General features: G+C 35.8%; 1 protein-coding gene across 1 annotated transcript in view; it reads right to left on the reverse strand.

Annotated features, from left to right (window-relative positions):
• Window positions 1-24,336, reverse strand: part of PCCA (propionyl-CoA carboxylase subunit alpha) — a 526,460-nt gene that overhangs the window by 358,947 nt on the left and 143,177 nt on the right. Inside the window, exon 8 of the mRNA XM_037143368.2 lies at window positions 160-196. Coding sequence (XP_036999263.2) covers window positions 160-196 — 37 coding nt within the window. The remainder of the gene's footprint in view (window positions 1-159; window positions 197-24,336) is intronic.

Raw genomic sequence — 24,336 nt, forward strand, 5'->3', positions numbered from 1 at the left:
GATATGGTAATTCAGCCAATAAATTCTTCCAGAACAACAAATCAGAAACCTAAATTATTAAAATATTATTTGTTCAATGGGAATTTCTTACTATGTGTTTACTCAACCATATCTGCTAAAATACACAGAAACTCTACCAAAGTTAATTTAAGAACTTACCAATTTCTCTTGCAATTCTTACAGCTTCATCTGCATCCTGTAAAAGCAGGAAATGAGACTCAACATTAATCCCATCAGCCATTGCACAATGTCTTCAGGGCAGTCATATATTGCACTACTGTCTCCTCTGATTCATTTAATGTTCAGGTTTACAACCTTCTAACTCATTTCATTCAGAGAAATGTAAAATTAATACCATAAGTGGAATGTAAATTCTACCTCACCATTATTATATTAAGAAACTCAAAGCAGTTTGAAATGAGCTGGCAGGAAGCACTACCAGAATTGCCAAATGATTTGGTGCAGTTGCTTAAATTTAATGGCAGAATTTAGATGTTTACAATCAATACTAAATCATAAATCAGATCATTAAAGCTTGTCCACAGCCAGCTTGTTTCTGACTACCAGAAACAATATTTATGTCATGTTTTCCTAGATTCAGTCAGCAGGGGGAGTTGATTCTCTATTGTTTGGGAGAAGCTCTAAGGACTGTCCAGAAATAAAAATAATTCCCAGTATCTATAGGAATTGGACAGTTGTTCTCCAAAAACAATTCCTTTAGAAATATCCATTAATTTTTCTTTCTTCTTTTTTATTTCATGCTTTTAAACACATTATCTTTAAAACCTTAAATCCAACAAACCAACCAGTGGGAAGGAAACTTCCAAAAAGCCAAGGAAAGAAAATGCATTCCAAAACAGTACATCCTGATGAATGTAAGGATTAGTTATTGCTAAATATCAACCAATGCTACTGAAAGGACAAAAACATCCCTTGAATCTAAACCATTTCATTGATCATTAACTCTTGTCTAACATGCTCATAATAAGACACTCTTGAAACATTTCCCCATATAACAAACAACAAAGAGAAAGCTGAAAAGAAGGTGATAGATACAAGCTTTCTAGTAAATTTAACTTTTTTTCTTATAATTCAGTGACACGAGTAACTATCCTAAGGAATGACAATGTCTTGAAACCACTAGCTAGTAAGCATGCCTGAATTTTTTAGAAAATAACTTTAAATATTAAAGAGAAGGCATTTTTTAAGCTTTTAAGCTAACACTTAAAAACGTAGAGTACCCAAGTCTGAATCCTCCCCTAAAAGGGGGAAGCAGAGGATGTTTATAACCGGTTCATTTATGTCTAATTAAAAAAAAATCTTCCTTAAAAGTCTTCAGTACCTAATAACATCCCCTGAATAAGGAGGTTGGCAGGGGAAGTTGTCAGAAAAATTTAATTTCCTTTCATTAGCCAGTCTGCTCCACAAATAGGTGCTTGTTAAGTTCAAAGCGGTCCTGAAAGCGACATCAGTTTTAAATCCTTTTTTTTTTAACTCCATGCAGTCATGTCTGCTAATGAGATTTTCCAAATACCAATTGTTTTCAAGTCAGAGATAAATCTATACTTCCCACTCTACCCCCACTAAAAATCAAGGTTTACTGCTTTATTACACCTTGCTGTTTTTGCTGACCCCATTTCTCCAAATTTTAGCTTAAAGGGATAAAAATCCATGAAAAGGGTCATTTTAAAATGTTAGTGGTTTCCACACATTGAGTTTGAACGTTCTTTGTTCAAGCCAGTGACAGTTATTGGAGAATACTTCGCCTTAATAGCCTCTCTGTCAGGAAGTGTTAAACCTGCCAAATGCAGACAATTAGTGCCTCCTGAAACAAAATACAGGAAGACTGTTGGCTGGTGAAGAGTGGATTATAAGAAGCCCACAAGGAAACTTTTAACTTGTCTTTTCTTTCAAAAGTGCAAAAGTCTATTTGCAAAATATATTTTGACAGAAAATAAACTGTTGCCTAAAAAGTTCATTACCTTGAGAGAACTAACAGGCAGATGTTAAAAGACAATTCCTATAATACATTAGTTATTTTAACATTTATTTATGTATATACATATTATAAATGTATGTATAATATGAAGAGATGCATGTTTATACAAAGCAAAAGCAAAACTTCTAACAATTCTTTAACTGCCAAAAATCCAACACTCCTATAAACTGCCACAAAACAATCTTATCTTTCAACTAGTCAGAATACTTGATTTTTCTAACTATGAAAACCAAATTCTAATAAATAAACTTCCAAGTGAAATCAAACTACCTTAAAAATTGATCTTTCACTTGTCATTCATTCATCCCAATATATTTTGTTGAGGTCAAATTATATACTGGACATTAAAAACAATTATCAGGTCCTGGCTGGGTACTCAGTTGGTTAGAGCACTGTCCTGATACGGCAAGGTTGCAGGATCCATCTCTGATCAGAGAACACACAAGAATCAAACAATGAATCATAAATAGGTGGAACAACAAATCCATGTCTCTCTCTCCCTCTCCCCCCCCCCCCCCCACCTTTCCCTGCCTTCCTCTCTCTCTCTCTCTAAAATCAATAAATAAAAATTTTTGTAAAAAACTGTTATCAGTTTCAACAATAAACTATTAAATACACTCAGCTCCATATGTTGTTCGGCACATTTACTTTTCTTATCAGGCTATATAAAGCTACTTTTCAAGAGATTAAAAAGCCCTGTGCAGCTCTAAATATAGAGCTACATATAATGGCACTAACTGACATATCACACAGTATAACTTCCCTACAAGGCTATAGGCAGAAAAAAAAGAAAACTTGAATAAAAATTTTGAATCAACAGAAAAGAGCCTAAGAAAAAGGAACAACATAGACAAAAACCCTAAATTATCAAGGGACTTCAAATGTTCTAGAAATCAAAAAAGATCTATCAGACAAAAGTGAAGCATAGTAAAGAAGTGGCAGGATAAAATGAGGGCGGAAGGCATGGCCTGTTCTGCCAGGAACTTAAGGAATTGGTATAGAGTTCCTAATGCCTTGGTTCTGTACAGGGGAGTGATGACTCAGATTTAGGGTTTAAGAACAAAACTCTATAAAAAAATTAAGAAGCGCAAGTTGGTAGTTACAAAATAGTCATGGGGATGTAAAGTACAGTATAGGAAATATAGTCAATATTGTAATAACTGCTTATGGTACCAGGTAGATACTAGATTACGCAGTGTGGCGTGGAAGGCGATGGTGGCAGCAGAATGGATGGTCCCACATTCACATACTGTGGATAAAAGCTGGGGGGGATACGTAGGGAGCGAGGGATCCCAGCCTCAGGCCAGACTGCTCAGTCCAGGGTTCTAGTACCAGGAACATAAACTCCCATAATTTTTGGCTATAAAAAACCAGTGGGGGTTGGAGCAGCAGAAAAAAAACTGCTGGATTTTCAGGAGACTCCATTTAAAGGGCCCATATGGACTTAGAATGTACACAAACCCACCTATCTGGGATTCACCACCAGGACAACAGCTGAAAGGGGGACAGTTGCATAAGGAAAGTGGGTAAAGTGACTGGAATGGGGCAAGTGCAGGGCAAACCTCCAGGAGCCAGGCAGTGCCACTGTCCTCTCTCTATGCCCTCCCCCCAACACAGAGCCACATAGTGGTGAAGTAGATTGCCCCTGCCTTAGCAAGTAAGTACCTAAGGCTCCACCCCACACAATTTTACAGGCGCCTTTTCTACAATAGGCAACACTACTAAGACAGGGAGTCAAAGTAGTTCTACCTAATACACAGAAGCAAACACAGGAAAGCTCCCAAATTAGACAAAGAAATATGGCCCAAATGAAAGAACAGAACAAAAGCCCAGGAAAAAAAAGACTAAATGAAATGAAGATAAGCAACCTATCAAATACAAAGTTCAAAACACTGCTGATCAAGATGTTCTGAGAAATCATTGAATACAGCAAAAACATAAAGGAGGAAATGAAGATTACACTAAATGAAATAAATAAATATTTACAGGGAACTATAAGTACTGTGAAGGAAGCTGGGATTCAAATCAATGATTTGGAACATAGGGAGGAAATAAGCATTCAACCAGAATGGCAAGTAGAAAAAAGAATTCAAAACAATTAGAATAGTATAAAGGACCCTCTGGGACATCTAAAAACACACCAACATCTAAGGAGAAGAGGAAGAGCAAGAAACTGAAAACTTCTTTGAAAAAATAATGAAAGAAAACTTCCCTAATTTGGTGAAGGAAATAGACACACAAGTCCAAGGAGCACAGAATCCCAAACATGTTGAGTCCAAAGAGGATCACACCAAGATACACTATAATTAAAATGCCAAAGATAAAATGTTAAAGATAAACAGAGAATCTTTAAAGCAGCAACAGAAAAGCAAACAGTCACCTACAAAGGAATTCCCATAAGACTGTCAGCTGATTTCTAAAAAGAAACTTTGCAGGCTAGAAAGAGCTGACAAGAGGTATTCAAAGTGATGAAAAGCAAGGACCTACAACCTAGATTACTCTACCTTGGAAAGTTATTATTTCAATTCTAAATAATAAAGTATACCCCAGACAAGGTAAAGCTAAAGGAGTTGATCATCACCAAGCCATTATCACATGAAATGTTAAAGGAACTTATTTAAGAAAAAATAGATCAAAACTATGAACATAAAAATGGCAATATATTCACAACTATCAACAACTGAATCTTAAAAAACAAAGCAAATAACCAGAACAGTAACAGAATCATGGATATGGAGATCATTTGGAGGATTATCAGCTAGGAGAGGGAAGGAGGAGAATGGAGGGAAAAGTACAGGGAATAAGAAGCATAACTGGTAGGAACAAAATAGACAGGGGGATGTTAACAATAGTATAGGAAATGGGGAAACCAAAGAACTTACATGCACAACCATGGACAAAACCTAAGAAGGGAGGGACTGCTGGAGGGAAGACGAGTACTGGGAAGAGAAAGGCAAAGGGGGAAAAATTAGGAGAACTAAAAATAACATAATAATATAAATTTTTAATGGGAGGAAAAAATTAATAAATAAATTACACTTGAAAGTATTATTCAAATTATTAATTAATGATTTCCTGGACAATAAATGTTACCAAAACAAACTAGTATTCCCAAAACGAGTTTAAACTTTTTATGGTTCCCCATTGCCTTTGAACCAAATTTAAACTCTTTACCCTGGTTTCAATGCTTGATCCTACCTTCCTGAGCCACCAGTTTCATCCCCAGACACTCTCTACCTTGCACTTTACTCCCCATCACAAAGTCTGGACATTCTTCTCAGCCTTTACACATCCTACTGGGCTCAGCCAGAAACTTCCTTCTCTTCCACTTTCTTTCACCGAATGAACTATATTTTATTTTATTTTATTTTATTTTATTTTATTTTATTTTATTTTATTATTTTATTTTATTTTATTTTATTTTATTTATTTTATTATTTTATTTTATTTTATTTTATTTTATTTTATTTTATTTTATTTTATATTTTATTTTATTATTTTTAAAGAGAGGGGAACTGAAGGAGAATGGGAGGAAAAGAAATATCAGTTGTGTGGATGTCTCTTGTGCACTCCCTACTGGGTGCCTGGTCTGCAACCCAGGCATGTGACCTGACTGGGAATCAAAACAGCGACCCTTTGGTTCACATGCTGGCACTCAGTCCACTGAGCCCCACCAGCCAGGACCAAACCAATTCTTATTACCATATGCCACATACTAAAATCTGAAGACAGAGGAGAGAAAAATAAAGGCACCCTCCCAGCCCTCCTATAATGTATAGCCTAGTGGAAAAGACAGACCTTAAATATGATTGCACAGTAGCTAAAAAACAGTATCATTATTGAGATCCATGTCATATCCAAGAAATTAAGTAGCCTTCTGAAAACAGGGGGATCTCTAATTCAAAAACAGTTCTAGGAAACTTCTCAGGCGTAGTGACTTTTAAAGGAGGCCTAACTAGTGAAAATATGATGGAACACAGTGAGCACGGCTGGGGTCCAAAGTGTGAGCCTACAGTAGAGTTAAACAGGCCTCATAGGCCACATTAAAAAGACTGAACTTCACAGGGGTGTCCAACCTTTTGGCATTTCTGGACCACACTGGAAGAAGAGTTGTCTTGGGCTACACATTAAAGACACAAACACTAATGAAAACCGATGAGCTAAAAAAAGGTTTTAAGTAAATTTACAATTTTGTGTTGGGCCACATTCATAGCCACCCTAGGTCGCATGAGGCCCGCTGGCCACAGGTTGGACACCAAGAGCAAGAAAATGAGGGGCCTCACTTTGTCTGCATTTTGAAAAATTCTAGCATTTAATTTACATCATTATTATCGTGTGTACTGTCTAAGCTCTGTACAGCCCTATCCCATTAAAATGTAAGCTCCATAAAGGCAGAAATCTCTGTGTAATTAGTTAAGTGATATATTTCAAATGCCTAGAAGAGTGCCTGGCTTACAGTAGTTATCCAATAAACAGTTGCTGAATAAAAAGAATGAAGGAATGAATAAATTAACAGTTTAGACAGAGGCAAGAGGGTGTGAGGAGTCCCTGTTGGAAGTAGTAGTCCAGGTGAGAAAAAAATTACAATTTTTCTCTTAAACTCAGGGTTGCATGCATCAGGATTCACCTAAATGTCACTTTCTTATAAAAAGCCTTTCCAGTTCTTCTATACCAGGTTAGATGTCATTGCTGTGTGATCACATTACACTCTGTCCTTTAATCTTGACAGCCCCTATCACACTTAAGCTCAATGACAGAAATGGCTAGCTCTGTCTTGCTCTCTACTAAATCTCCAAAGCTTAGCAAATCAACACATTGATTGTTGAAAGAATAAACAACTATCCAACAACTTCTGTAGAAATAAATCTATTATATAACAATCTCCTAAATTAGGGGTCTCCAACCTTCAAGCTGCGGACCAGTACCATCCTGGGCTTCTTAGGAACCAGGCTCACAGCAGGAGGTGAGCTTGAACATAATGCACTTGAATTACCCTGAAATCATTCTCCTCACCTCAGTCCATAGAAAAACTTAGATGAAAATGGTCCCTAGCGACTAAAAGGTTGAGCGCTGCTGTCCTAAATGATCTACTCCAATGACAACAGAACTACTCATCTCCAGAGCATCAACAGTATGAGTAACCTTATACTAAGGAGATGTAGTACTTGTTCAAATTTACTAAGTGATATACAGCAAGGAAGTGCCACGCAGTAGTTCAAAGCATGGGTTCAAGATCCAGACAGGCTTGGGTTTTGCCTCAGTTTAAAACAAAGTACATTTGCTGAAATATTGTTGACACTGGACCAAAAACTCCAAGTCCAATATGCACCCTTGCCTCCTAATTCTTACTCAAGCACTTTTTTCACTATATCATGCAACTTCAAAAGTTTGAAACTTAGGTTTCACAACTCTGTTCTTTAAAATACACAATGATACCCTGTCATTTTTAAATAAATATCTCATTAATTTACACAAACTTTATATAGCAATAAGTTTTCAAACTGAAAGGCTTTGAATTTCAGTTACACTAAAAAGCAATAGAAACAGGTTCATTTCAATTCACAGATATTATATTTTAATAAAAATGTGAAATAAGTATTAAACTTTATGCTACCAAATACACTTGATCTTTATTTATATATAATACATCTCTTTGAAGCAAAATATCATTCCTTTTTCACAAATCCAACTGGGCAACAGATTAAGAAAAAGCAAAATTGATTCTGTTTAACACTCTTATCTTTAGAATATCCTTAAGTCAGTTTTCAAAGCTAAAAATCATATAATATACAATAAAATACATGAAAATACTAAAGGGATTAAAACTGCAGACTCTGTTCAAGTATTGTTCAATAATATTCTACAATTTATTAAAAGAAAACTTCTAACAAGCGAGACAATAATACCCTTAAAAATAGGAGAAAATTTAAATGCAAAAATTTCAATTTAAGTGTTTAGAATAGTTTTGTATTTATAGCAAAAGTAATAAAATTGAGAACACAGGTAGCAATATACAAATAAATGAAAAATGTATTAGCAATAACAATATTCCTGATGGCTTCAAATCAGGAGGTAAGAAAAAGAAACAGTCCAATTCTTGACTCTATTCTTCTAAACTAGTGATTTCAACCAGTGTGCCACAGGAACTTTCAAAACCTGCAATACTTGACTATTTAATCAAGGGCACTGACCTTTTACCCTTAGATTGTCAAATTAAAAAATAACAGCCAACACAATAATAGCCATCTAGTGTAAATAAATCAGAATTATACATATTTTTGTCAGAAAATATATATATTTGATCAGAAAAATATATATATTTTTGGTGTGCTGAAGAATTTTACTAATTGTACCACAAGATGAAAAAGGTTGAAAATTGCTGTTCTAAGTGATAAAAATCTTTGTGGTTCATTCTGTAATCCCAGCCTGTTCTGAAGGAAGCCACACTTAGTTTCTGAAGTTATGGAATGCTTTAGAACACTGACGAGGAAAGAGTTGCAAGAGAGTATTAAGCTATATAATTCCAAAACAGCTGTTCAAGAAATAAAGAAAGAGGGGGAAAAAGCCAACAGAACCAGTAACCATTGCTTGGTATTCCTCTATTTCAGGACACTTTACACTGTATGATGAGAGGGGTATGGATGTTGTTATAACTAAATAAGTAAATCATAAAATATAAAAAGGAATGAACAATAATCAGATGCCTTTTCTGCGAGCCCAATATATTTATTAACACACCTGAGAGGCAGAAAAGCCCAGAAGTACTGGAGGCTGAAGACTGGGTCCCAAAACTGGCTCTGTGACAGTGAACACATTACCTACCCATGTGCCACTCTGGGATTTGGCTTCCTCATCTGTAAGATGCAGATAACAATACCTGTCTTACAGGGTTATTAAGATGAAATTAGTTAAGGCTAAAACACTCTAAGCACTCAATAAAGGTTGGCAATCTGTGACAAAATCTGCCACCACCTCCCAACTACCAACTCTTTTCCTTTCCTGCCTGGCCTTGATGGTGTATCATGTGGCCACCATGCATCCTTTGAACCTGTAAAGCATAGCGCTAATACCAGCACTTATAAATCAGGAAAAAAATTTTTTGCACATGCATTTACAGTGCACTTCACTGGTTCAGATGATCTGGGTACTTATTATTGCTGGTGGGCAGGGAAGGGAAGCAAAAACTATAATAAAGACAGAAAAATTCAAATGGTTCTTCTTGATAATAAATACCCACTTTATCTCTACAGTGATGTTAGTATCAAATTCTGACTCTGCCGTCCATGATTCAGATCACACCTCTCCTTTCTCACAACAAGAAACTTAAGAACCCTAAATTTTGTACTTACTAAGTGAGAGTCCTGCTAACTATCCTAATGGAAGCTACTTACTAATTTACTTTCATCTGCTGGTTCGAGAACAAATTAGCAACTTTTTTGCAAAAAATTAAAATTAAAAAATTATTTCTTCAAGACAATATGGGTAAAATTGGTACCCATATTGATACCAAGTGGTACCCATTGGTACTCTGTCTGCACACAAAAAAAATCCTCAGACCATTTTGTGTTCATATGTAAAGTAAAGCAAAATTTTCAACAATCCTGGGTTCAGGAAATAGATTACAACTCATTATGTTTTCCAAATAACTGCAAGTCAAGCAGAGACTTTAATATATTTTCAAATCTTTCTAAAATTTCCTATAACTTTCTGTAATTGCAAAGCAGGGCAGTAAACATAATCAAAAAATTTTTTCAAAAATACAAAGCTTTTGTGGCATGATCAAAAAAGTTATTCTTGGTTTAGCAGAGGAAAAGGATACTGATATCTACTAACTGTACCTTATAAATACTAGGACACAGTTTTTTAGTTTTTGGTTTTTAAAAATTATTCCCTTCACTCTGGTTTCTGTTCTTGTTATTTGGCTTATTTGGCTAAAGCAAGAGCACACAGTTTTTTAAAAATCTGGCTACTTGGATGATAAAAACAATTACCAATTTAACCTACACTGCATAACTTACAAACCTCATTCAAATACATTACAACACTCAGCTCAAATGTAAATGGTTATTATTGTATGTTCTGTCTCAAGACAATGGGAACTCAGAGAAGTTTAATGAATTTCCCACATTTAATGAATTGGTATGGTAATAAGTATTACAGCCAAATGCAACAATGTAGTTATTAGTGATTCTTCCCTCCTTTTCAGACCTGCCATCTAACAGATCACATGATCCTACAGATTCAACTTCCACCACCTCACACAACACCATCTACTTTACTCCATCCTAATGTGTTACTGTGGGCCCCTATCATTTCTTGCCTGAATTAAAGTAAAAACACTTCAATTTGTCTACCAACTTAGAGTTTTGTCTTACTCCAGTATGTTTTCTATATCACTAAGCATAAGAAGATTTCAAACTCCACAATTGTATGTTACCTTTTCTCCATTCTGAGGCTCCCGAAGTCAGAATAACAAACCTCCAAACCCATGTGACAGCATTCAAAGCCATACACATCTAGATCCTAAATTTACCTCCAACTCACTTACTATAGACCCTCACACTACATACCAGAAGGTTTCTAAAGCCCCCATGGTCTCTCAGCTCCAATCATTCACAAGATATTTTCACTGCTGTAGAGCTGATATGGGAAACTTTGAAAAACCTCTTTAACTTTTATTTGCCCAGGCCCCAGGGCCCTAGAGAGAATGATGGGGCTGTCTGGGAGGGCAGGTGGCCAGATAGTCAGTAGGACTGGAACTAGTACCCCCACTGATAGAACAATTATCACATTCTGCTTCTGTATCCCACGTTTGTCACGTACACAGGAAGACCCCTAATCTATATATTCCCCAAGAATCCTTTGTTCGGGGCTCAGAATTTGGAGACTGACTCCTCTGGGCCCGTGCACATTAAATAATAAACCTTGTACTCCAGAATCCCTCAGTGTCTGGTTGCTTCATTTTCCTATAACAGAGATGTGTCTCCACTATCACTGTTTTTAGTTAACTCATTACTGTTCAGACTTCAAGTATCACTTAGATATCACTTTCATTGGAAGCTCTGTCAAAACGCCCTCAATGCCCCTCTTACATTAGCACTTGCACTGTGAGATTAGCATTATTAAAATGTATTAAATTGCCTGTCAACTTGCATGTAGGTCTCCCTAAGGGTACTCGAAATTCTCTGAAATCGTGGTCTGCAGCTCGTTATTCCTTGCCTGACAAGTGGGATGGGATTCCCAAGCTTCGTCCAACAGCCTCAGATGTACTCTCTTAGCTCTGCTACCATGTTCCAGAGATGGAGTTAATAAGATGTCGAATAAAACAAAACTGTTAAACGCAAACACCTGATCCCAGATGATTACTGAGGAAATACCCTTTAAAACAACATTAGTTTCTCTCTGCTGAAAGGGATGATTCAAGAACAAAACATAAGGAAAACCATTCAAGAAGACTCCTTAAGTACCGCACAGAATGTTTTAATTCTTTTAATTTTTCAATTAAACTTGACATTCAATATCCTATTAGTTTCAGATGTACAGCATAGTAGTTAGACATTTATATAACTTACAAAGTGAATCCCCTGATAAGTGTAGTACCAACCTGGCACATACTTACTATAATATTACTGGAAACAATATTTTTAAGACTATGATAAACGATCTCCATAAAACATTCTAAATATTAAAATTGGGTGGGGGAGGGCAGGAAATAACAAAAGTTTTAAGGACAAATGTAACAAAATGAAACCACATTAATTTATTCAACTAGGAGGTGAAAATTACTTCCCCCAAAAAAGGTAGAATACAATATAGTTGCCAAGAAAAATAATTTAGTTTTAAAAATACCACAGGCTAATTTTCTTAAACCCTAAGGATTTAAAAAAGAAATGTCTATAAGTAGTAGCACATACATTCTTCCCAAGCAAATGTATTGCCAATGTAGTTGCTAAAACCACAAGGTATTCCAAAAATTTACACTATATATTTACATCAGAAAACCTCTATCTGCATAGTTATCCTCAAAGGTAATCTTTTACCTAACAAATCTAAACTCTATAAAATGTGAAAAGTAGTGTAGTTCCAAATGAATGTGGAGTTACTATACAATACATCTAAATTAATAACCAATTTAAAAGAAAAAATATGTACAGGCTCATATTATAAGCAATTAATAGCAACCTACAAATAAAACTTCTACTCAAACTTAGATAAACAAAGCACTCCTTAAAACATATTTAAATGCTTATCTGAAACCTACAACCTGCAATTTCGATCATGTACTAACAAAGTAAATCAGGCAACAGGTGCTAAGAACTGTATATCATAGTTAAAGTTAACACAGATAATGAGAATCTATCATTATTTGAGAATGTAATAGGATTTTAAAAATCACCTAAAACATACAAGGAGACAAAATTGAAAAGATAACTGGGTTTTTCTTCTAATTTCTACTTTTCCCTATTTTCCAAATTACCAGAGGTTGAAAATGAAATACAGATTCATTTCTCCCTCAGGGAGGTCAAATGCACCCTCCCTGAAAAGAACAATCAAAATAACTTGTTGAGCAAACAAAAATAAATGAATTACCTACTACAGTAAAGGATACCATCTCTTTGAGGCAATTTTGGAACTTCCAGAGAAATCTGTTCAACACCTGCCAATAGCCACAGTTCAAGATCCTATGTTGAAAAACTGCATTGTTCTGAGGATGCAAAGTACAGCAAAGTACAGCATTGAAAATATAATCACTAAAAATGTAATAACTGCATGATGTCAGGATGATACAGGGTGTAGCCAAGGGGGTGGGGCAAAAAGATTTGAAATGGTGTCCAGAATTCAAAGTGTATAGGAATACTGGAGAGACATATAAGATGTCCTCACTCCCCCCCCCAAGGGGGAAGGGACGAATGGACTAGGGCCATTGAGAGCTGTTTTGCATAGCAACAGTTTTGCAGCTAACCTCTGAAATGATTATTTAAAATATCTATAACCTTTAACTGGCTTCATAGATATGTTAAATAGCTGTGGCCAAGTTCTGAGCCGGGGAGGAGGGAGTGGCTGGGAACCAGGATGAAAACTAGGGGCTGCGCCCCTGAGTGAGGTGCCTGCAAGAGAGCTTGGAAAAGATGGGCTCCAGGACATGAGGGGATTAACTGCCCAGGTGAGGAGAGGGCCATGCCGTTTAGGGCAGAATGGAGATCCCTACAGCCAGGTGAAGAAGAAAGCCACATGCTTTTGGTGGAGTGCGGACCCCTGCAGCTTTGGTAGAAGAGGCCCACGCAGCTTTGGGGTGCCCCCTTTGGCCGTGTGGCCTGAAAAGCAAGAGAGACTTTGATTGGAACTGGGTACAAAGAACTCTTGCCAGTGGACCATGGGAGGGTACCACAGTACTTTGGATAAACTAGAGATCCTGCCTGCACGGTGACACAGCTGACGGTGCCAGCAGCCTGCAACACAGACGTGTGCTCTTTTCCTGATTTACGGTACCCAGAGTTGGGACAGTGGGAGAAGGGAGAGCTGTGTGGGTGTAGGTGTATACCCTAAAGGACTTTGCTATTTTAGTGGTGGCCTTAGGCCTGAATAGCATTAAATAAACATTTTGTTTCTTTTTCACAAATCTCTGGCATCAAGAGATGTCTTTCCAATTGGCGGCGGACAGAAGAGCCCAGTAGATTTTAGTATACTGTCCTTGGGAGGGGCCCCTGTTGTGTAGCAATATTTGGCATCCCTAGGTGGGCCAAATATAATATTGTCCCTCCCTCGACCTCTTGTTTGGTAACAAGGAGGGTTCTGGAAATATTAGGGCAAAACACTTTGTAATGTGTATAATTGTCTAGCCACTATGCTGTACACCTGAAACCAATACAAAATAATGTTGAACATAAAATGTATTTGAAAAATAAAACTTTTTAAGAAACCACAGTGTTCCCCATATGCCCATAAGATCTTCCTACTCAGGGGCCTCCACAACCACAATAGTCAAAAAAGTCTCACGCTGGGGAGAACGCCAACTTCCTTTTCAGGAAATTTGGAAATGAGGAACCTTTGATTTTTCTGATCAAATTTGAAAATGTTTAGTACTGGAAGAAACCTGACCGATTACTAACAAAAACTTCCTTATTAGTAACAAAATATCCTCACCATTTTTGTTCTAATTCCATATACTGAAGTTCACATGAAAAAAGAGAGGTACAAGACCTATATGTTCATCTTCACACTGGCTACAGGTGCTGTGAGGTCAGAAGGTTTCATCAGATTGGTATCAAAATACAATGAAATTTACCTTGAAACCCATATCAAACTCTTGAGAACTTTATTCTCTGTCTTGACTTGTTTTGTCAAAGGGAGTCTGGGTGTGGGAGAAATCTCCCCTCCAAATCTTAAACCACCAATGTACTACACATTGTCAGGTCTGCAGTTAGAGATAGCCATTAAGTTATCCCCATTAGGGGATAATAATTAGGCTGGGGCCCCAATAATTAGGCTGAGGTAAACAAATAATATATTTCATACAATATTACAAGCCTCTCATGGGTTTGTCTCAGGCTAAGTCTCTGTTCTTTGTGAGTCAAACTTCTTAAATGTAGTAAATCTATAACAAATTCATGTTCTCATCTTTCTAAATGACATAATTTCACCAAGGATCATTTAGAATCATAGAAGACTCTTTTGTAGGCTTTTGATATGAATGATTCAAGAGGCAATTTACAGAAAAAAAAGGAAGTAAACTCTCAAACATCTAGTGCTCTGCATTTTTTAATTAAAATTATAAACCTTGAAAAAATAATTCTAATTCCCAAATTCTTTACTCACAATAAAGACAAAGTTTATAGGGAAAAGGAAAGGAACAGGAAAAGTCAAATGAAAAATGTGAAAAAATTCAAGCTCTCTCAAAACTGATGATCTTTATCCTGCTATTCCTTTCCATCCTATGCTCCTCCATTTCCCCCATCTCTTCTCTTTCTTCAGTTGATATGCTCCCTTTTTCTTCTGGCTGACCAAAAACCTTCAAAGCAACACTATCTTTTAAAATTAAGCCTTCTTAGACAGTACATGATTGTAACAGGAACTATCCAACAAAAGGATATAACCCTAGAAAACATTTTTGCACCCAACATAGGAGCACATAATTATGTAAAGAAAACCTTGATGGATATAAAGGCAGAAATTGACAGAAATACAGTCATAGTAGTGTATTTTAATAGCCTGTTAGTGTTAAGGGATATATCTTACAGACAGAAAATCAGCAAGGAAAGAAAAACCTTAAATGACCTACTAGATCAAATGGGTTTAACTGATATCTTCAGAGCATTTCATCCCAAAGCAGCAGAATATACATTCCTTTCAAGTGCACATGGAATGTTTTCCAAGATAGACCACACGTTAGGACACAAAACAAGTCTCAATAAATTTAAGAAGACTGAAATCATATCAAGCATCTTTTCTGACCATCACATAATAAAACTAGAAATTAATCACAATAAAAAAACTGAAAAATACACAAAGACATGTCAATACATGTTATTAAATATTGAATGGGTCAACGATGAGATCAAGGAAGAAATAAACACATACCTTGAAACAAATAAATATGAGAACACAACAAGCCAAAATCTGTGGGACACAGGGAATACAATCCTAAGAGGGAAATTCATAGCATTACAGGCCTATCTCAAGAAACAAGAAAAAGCTACCCTTTGCAAAAGCATGGATGGAACTGGAAAGCATTGTGCTAAGCAAAATAAGCCAGGTGGTGAAAGACTAATACCATATGATCTTACTTTTAAAAGGAACCTAATCAATAAAACAAACAAACAAGCAAAATATAACCAAAGACACTGAAATTGAGAACAGGCTGACAGTGACCAGAGGGGAGGGGGGAGGGAATTTCAAAGGAAAGGGGGAAGGGTTTGCAGAAACAAGTATAAAGGGCATATGGACAGAAACAAGGGAAGGGGTGGATATGGGAGGGTGGTAGGGAAGACTAGGGGGTTGGGCTGGGATGGGGGTAAAAGGCAGAAAACTACTTGAACAACAACTAAAAATTTTTTTTAAAAAAAGCTCAAATAAAATCTAACTTCACAGTTAAAGGAACTTGAAAAGGGACAACTAACAAAGCCCAAAGTGAGTAGAAGGAAGGAAATAGTAAATATCACAGCAAAATAAATGAAATAGAGTCTAAAAAACAAATACAAAAGATCAATGAATCTGGTTCTTATAAAGAACTGGTTCTTAGAAAAAATAAACAAAATTGACAGACCTTTGAGCAGATTCATGAAGACAAAAAGAGAGAGGACCCAAATAAATAAAATCAGAAATAAGAAAGAAGAAGTAACAACTGACACCAAAGACATACAGAGGACTGTAAGAAAATATTATGAACTACATGCAACAAATTGGGCAACATAGACAAACTGGACAAATCCCTAGAAGCATAAAATCTTCCAAAACTCAGTCAGGAAGAATCAGATATTCTGAATAGACAGATAACACCTAGTAAAATTGAAGTAGTAATTAAAAAAACTCCCAATAAACAAAATCCTCGAAGTGGATGGCTTCACAGATGAACTGTACCAAACATTCAAAGAACTAATGCCTCTTCTTCTCAAACTATTTCAAAAAAAATCAAGACAAGAGAAGACTCCCGAGCTCATTTTATGCCACCATTATCTTAATTCCAAAACCACATAAAGACACTACGAAGAAAGAAAATTATAGGTCAAGATCCCTGATGAACCTAGTTGCTAAAATCCACAACAAAATAGTAGCAAACTGAATACATCAATATATCAAAAAGATCATACACCACAATCAAGTGGGATTTATTCTGCTGCTGAAAGGTTGATACAATGTTCACAAATAAATGTGATCCAACACATAAAAAAATGAAAGATAAAAAACACCATGTTCATATTAATAGATTCAGAAACAGCATTTGGTAAAAATGTGGCACCAATTTGTGAAAAATACTCTCAGCAAAGTGGGAATAAAAGGAATACACCTAACCATAATAAAGGCCATATATGACAAACCCACTGCCAGTGTCACACTCAATGGGCAAAAACTGCAAGTGTTCCCCTCAAGATCGGGAACAAGACAGTGATGCCACTTTCACTTCTCTTATTCAGAATAGGACTAGAAGTCCTAGCCACAGCAATCAGACAAGAAGAAGAAATAAAAGGCATCCAAATTGGAAAGGAAGAAGTAAAAATGTCATTATTTGCAGATACATGACACTGCACATAGAGAACTCTAAAGATTCCACCAAGAAACTACTAGAACTGATAAATGAATTCAGTAAAGTAGCAAGATAACAAAAAATTAATATCCAGGAATTAGTTGCATTTTTATATGCCAGTAATGAACTATCAGAAAGGCAAATTAAGAAAACAATCCTAATCACAATTGCTTTAAAAGTATAAAATACCTAGAAATACATTTAATCAAGAATATAAAAGACCTGTACTCAGAAAATTATAAGAAACTGAAAAAAGAAATTTAAAGAGGAGACAAATAAGTGGAAGCATATACCATGTTCATAGATAGAAAATACTGACATGAATATAATGTTTATACTACCAAAGCAATCTATAGATTCAATGCAATTCCTATCAAGATAACAATGACATATTTCACAGAACTGGAGCAAATATGGAACCACAAAAGATCTCAAACAGCCACAGCAATCTTGAAAAAGAACAAAGTGATAAGAATCACACTACTTAATATTAAACTAAACTATAAGGCCATTGTAATCAAATAGCATAATACTGGCATAAAAACAGACACATAGATCAATGGAACAGAATAGAGAGCCCAGAAATAAGCCCATACCTTTACAGTCAGTTAATATTTGACAGAAGAGGCAGCACATAAAATGGACTAAAGATAGTTTATTCAATAAATGGTATTGGGAAAATTAGATACTTTTTAAAAAAGGAAACTAGACTACCTTCTAATGCTACATACAAGGATAAATTAAAAATGGATTAAAGACTTAAATGTTGGACTTGAAACCATAAAAATCCTAGAAGAAAATATAGGCAGTAAAATCTTGGGCATTGCTTATAGCAATGTTTTATAGGATATACTCCTTGGGCAGGGGAAACAAGAAAAAATAAACAAACAAATGGGACTACATCAAACTAAAAAAATTTTTGCACAGCAAAGGAAACCATCAATAAAATGAAAACAACCCACTGAATGGGAGAACATATTCACCAATATATCTGATAAGGGATTAGCATCCAAAATTTATAAAGAATTTATAAAACTTATCATCAAAATCCAAACAATCCAATTTAAAAATGGGAAAAGGACCTGAATAAATACTTCTCCAAAAAGGACATATAGATGGCCAATAGACATATGAAAGGATGTTCAACATCACTAATCATCAGAGAAATGCAAATTAAAACTACAATGAGCCCTGGCTGGTATGGCTCAGCAGACTGAGTACTGGCCTACAAACTGAGGGGTTGCTGGTTCAATTCCCAGTCAGGGCACATGCCTTGGTTGCAGGCCAGGTCCCCAATGGGGTTGTGTGAGAAGCAACCTGGAATTGATGTTTCTCTCATCTTCTTTCTTCCTCCCTTTCCCTCTGTCTAAAAATAAATAAATAAAATCTTTTAAAAAATACAACCACAATAGGTATCGCCTCACACCTGTCAGAATGACTATCATCAATAAATCAACCAACAAAAAGCACAGGTGAGGATTTGGAGAAAGGAGAACCCTTTTGTACTGTTGGTGGAAATGCAGATTGGTACAGCCACTGTGAAAAGTAGTATGGAGTTACCTCAAAAAATTAAAAATGGAAATACCTTATGACTAAACAATTTCACTTCTGGGAATTTTTTCAAATAAACCTGAAACACTAATTCAAAAGAATATATGTATCATTATACATATATTCTTTTGTATAGCATTATTTATAATCGCCAAGATCTGGAAGCAGCCCCAAGAGTTTATCTGTAGATGAGTGAATACAGCAACTATAGTACATTTACACAGTGGAATACTACTTGGCTATTAAAAAAAAAAGAAGAAGAAGAAGAAAGAGAAGGAAGAAAGAGGAGGAGGAGAAGGAGAAGGGAGAAGAGAGGAGAAGAAGAAGAAGAAGATTTTACCCTTCACAACAGCATGGATGGACCTGAATATGTCAGTAAGAAAAAGACAAATACCATATGATTTCACTCATATGTAGAATCTAATGAACAAACTGAACCAACAAGCAAAATACAAACAGACTCAGCTCTGAGGGGGTAGAGGGATAGAGTAAAAAAAAACCTCATGTACACAGACAACATTGTGGTGCTTATGGTAGGGTGGGGTGTGGGTGAGCACGGAAGAGGATATAAAAGGGATAAATGGTAATGAAAAAGATACAATAAAAAAACTATAAGAATAATTAAAATGTAACTAACACAACTGTGTTGTTATATGGAACACTTTTACATATTAAAGATAAGTATGCTGTTTTTATGTCTGATTTCTTTATATTAATGCTATTTTCAAAGACAAATCTTTTTTTGCTAATTATGTTTAAAGAATAGCCTAAGATATCAGGATAAACTATTAAAAACATTTTAATAATAACCCTCCACTTGTCCATGTAAGTGCAATTTGGATGCACATATTAGATTTGGCTGTTGTCCATAACTCCAAATTTTAAATGTTTTATTAATCAGAAAACTATCTTGTCTAAGTAAATAATATGCATTTAGTCCTATGTAGTTAAATAATATTAATTGAAATCTGATTATTTTTACTTTACTTTCTAATAAGTTAATGTTATATATTTTATCTTATGTAGTTAAATAATATTAATAAAATTCTGGTTATTTTTGTCTTGAAAAAAATTAAGCCCTCTTAGAATAGCACAAGCCTCTATGGCTGAATTAAAGCCTTGGATTCATTCTGAACTGAGGCATCACCAAAGACTTTCCAAAACCTATTCAAGATAAAATTTACAGAGAAATTGAAAATATTCTAGAAATATATAATCTAGGATCATTAATTTTACATCAATTGATTCTTGCTAGTAACAACCTCAAATAGAAAATTTTGGATTAAAAAAAGAGAATAGGAAGTTCCTGAGAGTAACTTGAGACCTCTGATTATAATGGAAAGCAGAAAGATTTAGAAAAACTGTAAATGATAAATAAATTCACTGGCAGACTACCACCAAAATCTTTTATCTGAAAATAGGTTGCACTCTAATGCAGCTATGCTAGCAATGAAAGGATAAATCCACTGAAGACTTCAGAGAGAAACTCTTTAATACCTTAGAGAGCATTTATGAGTAGACCCTGAAGCAATTGTGATCCCAGCTCTCTCCTCACTTTTTGTAAGCAGATTTAAGCCAGAAATAGAAAATATCATAAACAAGCAAAACCTGGATAGGAACTACCCACAGTGTCAGATCTTTGAAAGCATACTATACATTGTAAAAGAGTCTGAAACAAACACAAATAAGACTCACAAAAAACTGATAGCCTTACAGATAAAATGAGATGCTCCCAGTCCAGAAATTAAATATCAGATAAGGCACCTATATATTGTAAACAGAAATGACAATAAATAAACAGTTGTTCTGAATTAACCAAGAAAATGAAGGGAAAATATATAGGCAATATTCCAACAACAAATCAAATAACAATTTGCCATTTTACCTATCAAATCAAAAGGAGAAATTGCACTAATTATTAATTATTGATACAGACAGTACATTATTAAACTTAAATCCTACCTTGTTACACAAGGTCTCCCATGAGTCAGTGAAGTGATTGCATAATGGATATCTCTAACACTCTTCACATTTCCCCTGTCCCAGCCCACAACAGTAACCTTTGGACCTTTAGTCAGGGAACATTCTTCTTCCTATGAGACATTATACCCACTAGCTCCATAAAGAAGAATCTACAATACAAACTGACATTCCAGATCAAATGCTGTAATAATGAACTCTTCCATGAACTCCTGAAGACTCTGCTACTCTTCATGAAGATAGAAATTAATTTGGAGTCAGACTCATCCCTACCCTTGTGACTAAATCAAGCCCAAATTGAAGACTTCAATAAAACCAATTTGAAGATTTCTTGTTAGAGAATAAATACAATTATACTGGCAGAAGGATTGGGGCTGACTAGCTCAAGTTTCATAATGTACTATTCAAACCACTACACAAACTTGCACAATTCTCTATAATGAGAAGGTAAAAAAGGACTAAAACCGAACAACTGACAGCATAATAAAGATTTCTCATGCATTGCTCAAGGTCTTTCGAGGCTGAAATCGTGGTGTGAACTATGCTGCATTTTTATTTGGAGGCTAGTTGGGGCTAATTTAAACTCATTCAGGTGGCTGACAAAAATTTATTTCCTTGTGGCTGTATCACCGAGGTCCCCACCTTTTGCTGGCTCTTGGATGGAGATTGGAAACTTGCATCCTCTGGACACTTAAATCTTTAGAAGCTGTCTGCAACTCATTGCCATGTGGGCTTCCTCAGTATGGTTGCTTGCTTCATCAATCCAGCAGTTAGAATGTGTTCTCCAGTGTCCTAAGATTGAGTCTTATATGATGAAACAATCATAGGAGTGACACCCAACTACTTTGCCCTATAATGTAATTGAATGCAGTTAAATTCCACCACCTTTTCATATAATGTAACCTAATTAAGGGAGGTGTATGCCATCACCCTTCACGACATGCCATATGTATCACAGGTTCTATCCAAACTTAAGAGGAGGCAGTTAAACAAAGGGATGGATGTCTGCCAGCTCCTCAAAAAGTTAAACATAGAGCTCTGGCTGAGTAGCTCGTTTGGTTAGAGTATTATCCCAATATGCCAAGGTTGTGGGTTCACTCCCCAGTCAGGGCACATATAAGATTCAACAAATGAATGTGTAGATGAGTAGAGCAACAGTTCAATGTTCTCTCTCTCACTCTCTTCCCCTCTCTCTCTTTAAAATTCAATACATAAATTTTTAAAAAGGAAATACTTATTATTTTAAAAAAGTTAAACAAAGAATTATCACATGACCCAACAATTCCACTCTCATATACAGTTATACCTCATTTTATTGTGTGTTGCTCTACTGTGCTTCATGTATGTTGTGTTTTTTACAAACTGAACACAAGACCCTCTACCTACAAAAAGACTATGACTCACTGTATCGTGATAGTCACTTTATTTCAGTGGTCTGCAACTGAACTCACAATATCTCTGAAGTGTGCCTGTACATAACCGGGAGAACTTAAAATAGGTATTCAAACAAATACTTGCACACAAACATTCGTAGCAGCACTATTCAAAACCGTCAAAAACAGAAACAACTCAAATGTCTATCAACTAATAAATGGATTTAAAAAAAGGTGGTATAGTCATAATAGGGAATATTATTCGGCCATAAAAAGAAATAAAATACTGATACATGACACAAAACAGATCCTATATTCTGCTTTGCTTACATTTAACCTTATCTAAAGTCCTTATTTTCATATACTTGCACTTATGAAATTTCTTTTTAATTTTTTGATAGATTCAAATTCTCTAGTGATATTCTTATATGCTTTCTATTTTTTCCACATTTTCCTAAAATGTCTTTAAATATTAATCAGTTATTTTACACTCTTTATCAGCCAACTCCAGTATTTAAAACATATGTGGATCTATGTCTATTATCTGTTTTATTCTTTCTTAGTTTTCAGTCTTGTGTCCTCTTTATTTAAGTATGTATAATATAACAAATGTGTACTAAATGACACAAGTGTGCATACAATGGTTATATGTGTAAAATGTATTTCCTGGAAAATTATTCATCCAACAAGTATTTAGTGAGCTCCAGCTATGTACCAGGCACCATCTGCAGGTGGCACACTAATATTAACCTCTGCCAGGAAGGAGCTTACAATCTGGAGCAGGAAGCAGACATTTAACCCATCTTTTTTTTTTTTAGAAGTTATTTCTTTTTTTTTAATTTAATTATTTTTTTATTGATTATGCCATTACAGTTGTTCTATTCCCTCCTTCATTCCCCTCCACCCTACCCCCCATCCCCACCATTACCACCCCTTTAGTTTATGACCATGTGTCTCAAGTTCTTTAGATTCTATATTTCCCATACTATTCTTGTCCCCCCATCTATTTTTTATCTACCATCCATGCTACTTATTTTCTGTACCTTCTCCCCCCTTCTCCTCCTCCCACTCCCCTGTTGCTAACCTTCCTTGAGATCTTCATTTCTATGTTTCCACTCCTGATCTAGCTGTCCTTTTAGTTTGCTTTTGTTTTAGGTGTGGTTGTTAATAACTGTGAGCTTGCTGTCCTTTCACTGTTCATGTTTTTTTAACTTCTTTTTCTTAGATAAGTCCCTTTAACATTTCATATAATAAGGGCTTGGTGATGATGAACTCCTTTAACTTGACCTTATCTGAGAAGCACTTTATCTGCCCTTCCATTCTAAATGAAAGCTTTGCTGGATAGATCAATCTTGGTTGTAGGTCTCTGGATTTCATGACTTCGAATACTTCTTTCCAGCCCCTTCTTGCCTGTAAGGTCTCTTTTGAGAAATCTGCTGACAGTCTGATGGGGACTCCTTTGTAGGTGACTGTTCCCTTAGCTCTTGCTGCTTCTAGGATTCTCTCCTTCATTTTAATCTTGGCTAATGTAATGATGATGTGCCTTGGTGTGTTCCTTCTTGGGTCCAACTTCTTTGGGACTCTCTGAGCTTCCTGGATTTCCTGGAAGTCTATTTCCTTTGCCAGATTGGGGAAATTCTCCTTTATTATTTGTTCAAATAAGTTTTCCAGTGGTGGCTGTGCCTTTCCCCCTTCTGGTACCCCTATAATTCGGATGTTGGAGTGCTTAAAGATGTCCTGAAGGTTCCTAAGACTCTCCTCATTTTTTTGAATTCTTGTTTCTTCACTCTTTTCTGTTTGGCCATTATTTGCTTTCTTCTGGTCCACTCCATTGATTTGAGTCCCAGTTTCCTTTTCATCGCTATTGGTTTCCTGTGCAATTCTATTCATTTCAATTAGTTTCGCCTTCATATGTTTCTCTAATTTGTGGCTATAATCAACCAGATCTGGGAGCATCCTGATCACCAGTGTTTTAAACTGTGTGTCTGAGAGTTTTGGTATTTCTTCATCACTTAGATTTACAGGCTCTGGGGCTTTGAGATCTTCTTGAGCCATTTTTGTTCTGTTCGTGCCCATGAAGTATGAGGAGCGGAGCCTTGGACTCCCAGGTTGCTGGGTTGTGACACTGTATGTGGGGGCGTGGTCAAAGCGGGGAAATGGTCACCCCCTCTGCTGTTTTGCACCGCTGGGTG

The sequence above is a fragment of the Artibeus jamaicensis genome, unplaced genomic scaffold (genome assembly GCF_021234435.1).
Source record: "Artibeus jamaicensis isolate MK-2021 breed Jamaican fruit bat unplaced genomic scaffold, CSHL_Jam_final contig_1819, whole genome shotgun sequence".
In the NCBI taxonomy this organism is placed as follows: domain Eukaryota; kingdom Metazoa; phylum Chordata; class Mammalia; order Chiroptera; family Phyllostomidae; genus Artibeus; species Artibeus jamaicensis.